Raw genomic sequence first — 8,561 nt, forward strand, 5'->3', positions numbered from 1 at the left:
AGAACGGCTGGACAGGACACGACTGTGATCAAGGTCGGTATGCGATTGCTGCATTATCATAAATATCAACCTATTAGTGATTTTTATAAGATGCTTCCGTTTTAAACCGCAATTAAGGTTGAATTTGATACAAGGGCGAACAGATGATTGCTGTAAAACTCAGCAAAAAATACCTTGCACTTATCTCAGACATCGATGAGTGTGCGTCCTTCCCATGTTTACACGGTACCTGCACTGATGGAGTGGGGAGTTACACCTGTAGCTGTGAGAACGGCTGGACAGGACAGGACTGTGATCAGGGTCATTGTTTTATTAAAATGAATTTGCCCTGTTTCATTACTGACATCTAAGAGAATATATCTTTATTTCCAACCGACATTTCGTTGTATTAGATGCAAAAAAAGAGAAAAATTTGTTAGATTAATTTGCGTTATTCATGTATTTTTTCAGACATCGATGAGTGTGCGTCCTCCCCATGCACACACGGCACCTGTACGGACGCTTTGGGGAGCTACACCTGTAGCTGTGAGAACGGCTGGACAGGACAGTACTGTGATCAAAGTTAGTATTAGACTTGAAGCTATATCCTTAGGTATAAACGTATAAACGAAAAACGCTTGCTGTATATGACTGTGTAATGGCTATACAATTTTTCAGACATCGATGACTGCGCGTCCTCCCCATGCACACACGGCACCTGTACAGACGGAGTGGGGAGCTACACGTGTAGCTGTGAAAACGGCTGGACAGGACTCAACTGTGATCAGGGTCAGTACTTTTATTTCAAAACAATTGTCAGTACTGTTCATTTGAATAAACTGATTTACACCAAAGTATGGACAAGGTTTCGTACACAGGATTAGCGGATTTATGAAAAGTATAAAGTTGCCGATTCTGGTATTTTTTTCTCAAAGTCTTTTTCGTGTTTCAGACATAGACGAGTGCGCGAGCAGCCCTTGCAGGTCGGGAGGGACCTGCCTGGATCACGTGAGCGGCTACAGCTGTGTCTGTCCTAAAGGTACTGCCGGGAAGAACTGTGAAACTGGTATGTGAAACTGATACCACTCTTTTGTAAAGTACGAGACAAAAACGCACTGTCGTTCGTAGAAAGTCCTTAATGCAACACAGGGGAGGCGTCGCCTCAACAGTATACAGTAGGATCATAATTGATATTCTTCATGCGACATTATTTATCTCTTCCCAGCAGCATACTTAAGTAGTTTAAGCAACAGCTTTAGGAATCCAAAATTTGCAAATTTTTTCTCGGACTATTTATAAACTCCACATTCACTTCATTTCCGAGAATAATTTCATCATGTTGATAGCCGGTAGGATATATGAGTTTTCTTTTACACAACCAGTTAATTTCACCTTAGGTGACGTTTCGATATCTGTCAGGTATCATCTTCAAAGCTTCGAAATGGAGTTCTGCTTCTCACCGCTATATGTAGCCGATGTAGGTGGCACTTTCGCGGCGAGAGCACAATCCTAGCAATGTTTTGAATGTAAACTCCTCATTAACTTCAATTTGACAAATCATATCGTGCTAGTCTTTTGTTTTCTCTACTATGGAGATTGACTGATATAGTTCACTTACTATTTGTGTGTTCCAGTATCTTTTACCGGGGAATGCTACCAGTTCTCTACTTCAGCTGCCACCCACCGAGACGCGGCCCAAGCCTGCAGTACCAATGACGGCCACATGGCGGACGTGAGAAGCGAGCAGCAGGAACTGTTCCTGGCCAGCACCTTCGCGGCCACCACTGGCGTGTCCCACTGGCTGGCCATGAAAACCGCGCCGTTTCCTATGCTCTACAGCGATGGATCTCCTTTCTTAGGTACATACATTCATGAATAGTGTTAGCCTAATGCTCTGGATACTATAAACAATAACGAAGAGGATACAAAAAGTATTATACCCATTAAAACTTAGTTTGGTAATGGCAACTACAATCGAACAATTAACTGACAATTCAAAATGACTACTTAAACATTGTTCTTTTTTTACTGTACCTCAAACAACAAATTCTGTGCTTATTAGTGTGTTTCATTTTATTTTTCAATTTTCAAACAGGTACCCTGCACTGGTCAGCAGGCGAAGTGTCTTCCCCTTTGGACTTGTGTGTTCTCCTGGACAGCTCCGACAGTTACAGGGCGAAAACTGTTTTCTGCACGGAGCAGCACAACTACGTCTGTCAGGATGGTAATCATATTTTAACACTTGTACCATACAGTATTTGTCTTGTGCAAGCATAAAACTCACAAGAGACTATCAGTTTGGAATTTAATTTTGCAGCTCTGAAACCCTGTGAACCAAACGTGTGTCAGAACGGCGGAAACTGCAGCTCCTGTTTCGGCGGCTCCACCACCTTCTGTGACTGTCTGGAGGGGTTCGGAGGAAAGCAGTGTGAAATTAGTGAGTACTTCTCTTACAATTGGGTATCCACCAGTAATCTCTAAAAGCAATCTGGGTGTCATTCCCAGACTGCCTCACCCTTAAAATTAGTATAAACTATTAAAACTTATTCTGATTGTTATGATAAGTACAACACTATAGAAAGAATAGCTCAATACCTCTATATTTCCACAGACATTGACGAGTGTGCCTCCGGCCCGTGCCAAAATGGCGGGAGTTGCCATGACTACATAAACTCCTACCACTGCATTTGTCTAACTGGTTACCAAGGAGACCACTGCGAGTCAGGTTGGTGTGACAGGGACATTAAAACCGTTTACATCGTTTCGATAACTCTTCAGCAACCATCCTGGTGGTATGGATGGGTTCTGTGCATGACTGCAGTAAAATCAGTCACATTTGACACGGGTGACAACGCATGAATCGGTCTTAACGTTTTCTTGCCTTTTGTCTTCTCTTTATTTAGACCCGGATTGGTGCTCCCAAGTCACGTGTCCATTTGGGTTTGTCTGCCAGGACTTCACGTTCTACTTCCAATGCGTTCGTGAGTTCAGTTTATATCAATATCATCTTTCATTGAACAAAGCGCAGATTCAAACCTACATTTACTGTCTGATGTAGCATATCTTTCATCTATCTTTCACTGCAAACGTGACACTCCAGTTGTCATCATAGTCAGTTTTAACTAGTCATTTGCAAGACATTTTTACAAAGGATATAAGAAGAATTATTTTTATAAATGCGTACTAGAACACCAGGACTCCATATAACTGACCATCTTAATTTCTAGAAAGCATTCGTGCATTCTAGGCAACTTCCATATTTTTAAATACAAAACTAACCGTTCAGTACCAATTTATCATGTTTTACTAGAATAAAATCTTACAAAATCCCTCTTATGAACACTGTGTGCATCTAGACCCATCTTCCGTTTCCCGGGGATTGCCGTACCAGTGCAGCAGCGCCTCCTGTCCGGATGGCTTGAACTGCACCCCTGAGGGCGTGGCAGCCTTCTCCTGCAGGCCTGAGTGACGTCACAACCAGGGCCTCCCACGTGACAACGACCAGCCAATAGCCGCTTCATGCGTGCCTTGAAAATGCGTTTTGTGAGCACGTCACCGGAACGTACTGCGCCTGCGCGAACCCTGGTGTTTGGGGGCTTGGTTTGGTCAACGTTGCATTGAAATCCCGCTTGTTGCACAGTATATGTTAGAGACATGGTTTCATGTAAAACGTACACGGGATTTTACCCTTATATACGCACGTACTTTCTTAAATGCGGCCCTTTAGTAAACCGGGGGTTTAGCAAGGTTTAGCATGTCTATACTTTTCGCGCAGGCGCAGTACGTTCCGGTGACGTGCTCGTTTTGTGTGTGATTTAGAGTCTAACTAGACATACAAGCACCACATAGAGATAGGAGACTTTAGATCAATAAAGCACTTGCAGCAAAAATCTTATTTAGAATTTCTGTCTTTTTTGACTGATGACTTATACAAGTCAGAACATATAGATATAAACAAAATATCCAAGTATAAATTTCGCTAGCAGGCAAAGTTATTTACCTGCATGCACAAGCCACTCTGTAGCTCTATAACACCGGTGTACCTTCCTCTTCGTAGCAAGAATACCAGAAGAAAAGCGTATGCCCTTTACAAGAGACTCAATATGGAATGACATATCTTGAAAGGTATGGTGAGTAGCGACCTCTCGCGGAAGGCTTTGGAAGTGCATCAAGTATTCTACAAGTTTGCAATGCCACTCGGGCACTGAGTTTTTTAAACATTAAGTAACGGTTGCTAAAGCATCATCTCTTCTCCCGAAGGCAGTTTTTATCAATTTCATTGCTGCATATAATGGTACCGAGTTCCGAGTAATTATAGCTATAGAAAAAGGGGAACTCGCTAGGTGGTAAACATCATTGTTTCTTATAGTGACGATTTATTTTACGGAGTTCAAACATGAGGGTACCCCCCACAGACACTTTTTCTTCAAAGATTCGATCTAACACTAGCTACGACTGACCAGTGTACAAATTTTGTTCTTTGAAATCCGTTCCTTCAGTATAAAGGCCATTTGCACCTTATATTACTAACCTCTATGCTGACTGACTGCGCATATTATAGGGAAAACACGTAATTTGCAAGTGCACTATGGGGTTTTGCTACCAGAGGTGTTGGCGGCCTCGGCAGGGGAAACATGGATCTTAGCGTGGGCTGACTCCACTGGCCATTTTCCCGATTTTCCTGCCGAATTCCACGATCCCCGTAAGAAGGACTGGTGGAGCCTAGCATATCACAGAGATAGCCCCAATGGCCCCAGCGCCGTTGAGGAACCGGGGAGTTCCCGATGAGCTAGCCAACCCTGTGCTATGTACTCTGTCCCTCGGGGCGATCGGACTTTCACCCCCTGTAACACCTCTGTCGCATCTACTTTTCGGCGGCTCCAGGAATCGTCCAAAAACCTTACGAAAACTAGATATCCAGGATATCCGGTGCCGTCAATCATGGTGATTGACAGTACAGAAAACATTATTATGCACGCCCATGTTTCCATATATGGGTCGACCTCGTGAGACCTCGACAGACTCAAGTTGCGAGAGATTAAAACCCGGAAGTGACCGCTGCCCTCCCCATGATAGGACGTCATCTGAATGCTACTAACACGTAAATAGAATGTGACGCTACACGAAAAACAACTTCAAACACACAACACATAATATAGTCGTGCGACTGTTATTGTCTATCGTTGTGGACAACGGTTGTCTTTAGACATGCGTTCAGAGTATTACGGGGCACCCGCAGTGCAGGATACCATTGCGGTGCGTGCGTGACCCACAGTGACCGCTTGCTCGCAAATCAAAAATGGCGGGAGAATTCCTTATTTTCGTCAGGCGTTCAGGCCGTTTTCTGGATATCCAGGAATCGTCCTCCTGTTCAGGCCGTTTTCTGGATATCCAGGATTCGTCCTGAGCCTGTTCAAGCCGTTTTCTGGATATCCAGGATTCGTCCTGAGCCTGTTCAAGCCGTTTTCTGGATATCCAGGAAGCGTCCTCCTGTTCAAGCCGTTTCCTGGATATTCAGGATGTGGACCAGGCCTTGTGTGAGAAAGAGACGCCATCTGGATGCTATTAACACGTTACCGTGAATGTGTCGCTATACGGAAAACAACAGTAACTTTATCCCATCTTGACTGCCATTTGTTAATTCATTACGCAAAGATACGTAAGTAACATGTAAACATCAAAGTATCATTATCAACATTCGTTTAAGTTCTGTAACACCAGGATCAGCAAAATAAACTACACGATCTTCTTGCGGGGAGATACAAAGATGGCGGCTTTCTGACGAAAACAACATGCTCCCGCCCTCCGCATAGTCTCCTCCCTCGAAAACAGGAAGCTCCACCCCCACGTACACGTTCTGGATAAACACCGTCGTCTATCCAGGAAACGTCCTGTTTGCGACGATTTCTGGATATCCAGGAATCGTCCTTCTGCTCAGGACGATTCCTGGATATCCAGGATTCGGCATATTACGAAAGTTAGATACTGACGAAAGTTGGATACAACAACCTCCGTACGTGTCTCTATAACAGTAGTCAAAATACGGACACTGATTCGTGCTAATGACGGCTGATAGAGAATCTTTGAATATAAAAGTTTGGACGCATTGCGTAAAAATTTGCGTGTACGGGGGAAGGGGTATGTCTAATACCCAGTGCTATCCAGCAGCACTTTTGTTGAACGTCTTCGTCTCCGTACATACAACCTATTACCGTCCAGGTCTCGTAGGTAACACAATTTAGCTGAAGCATTTTTCATTAAAACTCCGCATTACACGTGCACCTCGACATTGTCAAGTCGGTGATGTTGATTCGGTGATAGCTAACTTTGATCAACAACAGTACACCTTCCGTCGCTCAGAACTACAAAAATAACACGGTATAAACTGGTGTCTACAGAACATAGTTCAGACAGTCGAGTCTAGAGGGGTATGTGTAATACCACTGCCCGTGCCTGCATTCTGTAGTAACCAGCGCTAGCCGGCCGCAGTTTTGTTCAACGCATTCGTCTCCATACAGCCAACCAATGAGTCTCTTCGCAACAAAAGTCAGCCTAGGCATTTAAATTTGAACTTCGCATTACGCCTCGGCGTTGTCATGTCCGCTATGTTGATTCGTAGCCTGCCAACAGTGACCTATAACAGTACGTCGTCCGTCGCCCAGAACTACCAGCAACAACACGGTATAAACTGGTGTAAATAGAACACTGTCCTTGCAGTTGAGACGTGGACAACAGACAGTGAAGATGTGGAAGTTTCTGCTCCTTCTCGCGGCTGTAGGTACCCTGCCGACCGCGTCAGTCGGTGAGTAGATTTTTACCGACATTAGTTGATGGATTTGAAGCCTAAAATGTAATTACGTAAAAGATATTTGAATCCGAATATGCCATGTGAACGCAGTCCTCACAGTTAAGCTTTCATAACAGACAAAATAAGATGTGGAAGTTTCTGCTCCTGGTCGCGGCTGTAGGCACTCTGCCGGCCGGGTCAGTCGGTGAGTACATTTGTACCGACATTTATGCATGAACTTGAAGCCTAAATATGTTATATCCGACGTGTATAAACCTACACGGTACCGTGTTGATACAAGAGAGAAAGTGCAGTTGACTCTTTCCCTTGGGTCAGTGTAAGGCTAGTTGGTGCCCAGAACAGATCGCTTATTAAACGGCAGGAGATTGACTACTTTTAAGAATGATTCGCCGCACTTTCCTCATGTTGTGGTCGTGCAGTAATGTATTTCGATATCAAAAAGGTAAAAAAAAGGCTCAAAAGCTATGTTACAAACACTGAATGTGTGTATAGGAAACGCACATTTGGTTTGAATGCAGTTTACCGTAAAGTCGAAAAGACGTAGTATTTATGAAAAATGATTTAATGTAGTTCAAAAACAGGAACGTTTGGATCAGTTCTGTGATATCTATTAGGATAGGCGCTGATCGCCTGCTATGGAAACTATCAAAGTAAACTACGTCGTCTTTCGGAAGTGTGACGTCAGAAACGGGTCAAAGGCTGTTGGAAGTCTTAACGAACACATCACTCAGTGTGCTTAGTGTTTTTAAAACTGTGTCCAATACAGTTCATTGACATGTTGAAGGGCCTATGAAGGCCCTAGTTGTGGCGATAGTTTTCTTCGGGTTATACTTGTTCCTTTCGTATCTATTTCATTATGTGGAATTAATCAATGTAATGGGTACAAAGATAGCTAAATCTATTCATGCCATTGCGATACATTTATGTATTATAAGAATGTTGAAACATGTCTTCGTGACAAATGCCATTTTTTTCTGAATGATAAACAATTATCTATACCGCACCCTGCTGAAAAAAATAACACAGAAGTGAATGGGGTCAGTGTTTAATTACTTTACTATTCAGGATAATTTGGTATATTTTATTTATCTATTTATTTATTTATTTATCTATTTATGTATTTATTGATCTCAGTGGGTAGCCCCTACAACTTTTGAGAGTTGATTTCCAAGGGGGCCAATTGCAACCATACATGTAAACAAGATAACGTGTTACATTCAGTAAAAGTTCATTCACCACTGGACAACATACAGTTGATCACATAAAAAACCGAGGCGTCAAAACAAAATCCATGTCACCAAGGAGCTTTCATCAGCTCAAATCTCCAGAGGGTAAGCAACTAGTAGTATGCATTTTGGGTCAATAAACGGCCTAAAAACCTTTCATCTTGTATATTGTTCTGACTTGGTCATTAGTATTATACGATATCTCACCAAAGGAAGAAAACCATTATATTACAGTTCGTAAATGTCTAAAAATATTGTTAGCTGATAGATGATTCCGTATATTGAAATATTTTACAGGTAACTTTTGCAACAGTACTCACCTTCCTGTACCCAGAGATGGCGCAAAAATCTGCTTTATGAGTCCACAAGGAACAACTGAAGTTTGGTACTGCAAGATGCACTGTAATGCACCACTCGAGTACAGTAACCACAATGAGGACATGTATGATCGGTGAGCACACGGCATGGCAATGGATGGTCCGTCTCATACGTCAAGACGGCATGCAGTATTCATCATCATTGTCAGTGTGGGAGAATGCTCAGGTATG

General features: G+C 42.9%; 2 protein-coding genes across 2 annotated transcripts in view; both read left to right on the plus strand.

Moving 5' to 3' along the window:
- The window catches only part of LOC118427804 (fibropellin-1-like), a 21,012-nt gene extending 17,493 nt beyond the window's left edge, over window positions 1-3,519 (plus strand). The window contains exons 5-14 of the mRNA XM_035837760.1: window positions 190-300; window positions 451-561; window positions 658-768; window positions 932-1,045; window positions 1,614-1,838; window positions 2,075-2,203; window positions 2,297-2,416; window positions 2,591-2,704; window positions 2,883-2,960; window positions 3,336-3,519. Coding sequence (XP_035693653.1) covers window positions 190-300; window positions 451-561; window positions 658-768; window positions 932-1,045; window positions 1,614-1,838; window positions 2,075-2,203; window positions 2,297-2,416; window positions 2,591-2,704; window positions 2,883-2,960; window positions 3,336-3,448 — 1,226 coding nt within the window. The 3' untranslated portion in view covers window positions 3,449-3,519. The remainder of the gene's footprint in view (window positions 1-189; window positions 301-450; window positions 562-657; window positions 769-931; window positions 1,046-1,613; window positions 1,839-2,074; window positions 2,204-2,296; window positions 2,417-2,590; window positions 2,705-2,882; window positions 2,961-3,335) is intronic.
- A 3,193-nt stretch (window positions 3,520-6,712) lies between these two features.
- Window positions 6,713-8,561, plus strand: part of LOC118427929 (neurogenic locus notch homolog protein 1-like) — a 10,823-nt gene continuing 8,974 nt past the window's right edge. The window contains exon 1 of the mRNA XM_035837897.1: window positions 6,713-6,781. Within this exon, the coding sequence (XP_035693790.1) occupies window positions 6,724-6,781 (58 nt within the window). The 5' untranslated portion in view covers window positions 6,713-6,723. The remainder of the gene's footprint in view (window positions 6,782-8,561) is intronic.

Source organism: Branchiostoma floridae, chromosome 12 (genome assembly GCF_000003815.2).
Source record: "Branchiostoma floridae strain S238N-H82 chromosome 12, Bfl_VNyyK, whole genome shotgun sequence".
In the NCBI taxonomy this organism is placed as follows: domain Eukaryota; kingdom Metazoa; phylum Chordata; class Leptocardii; order Amphioxiformes; family Branchiostomatidae; genus Branchiostoma; species Branchiostoma floridae.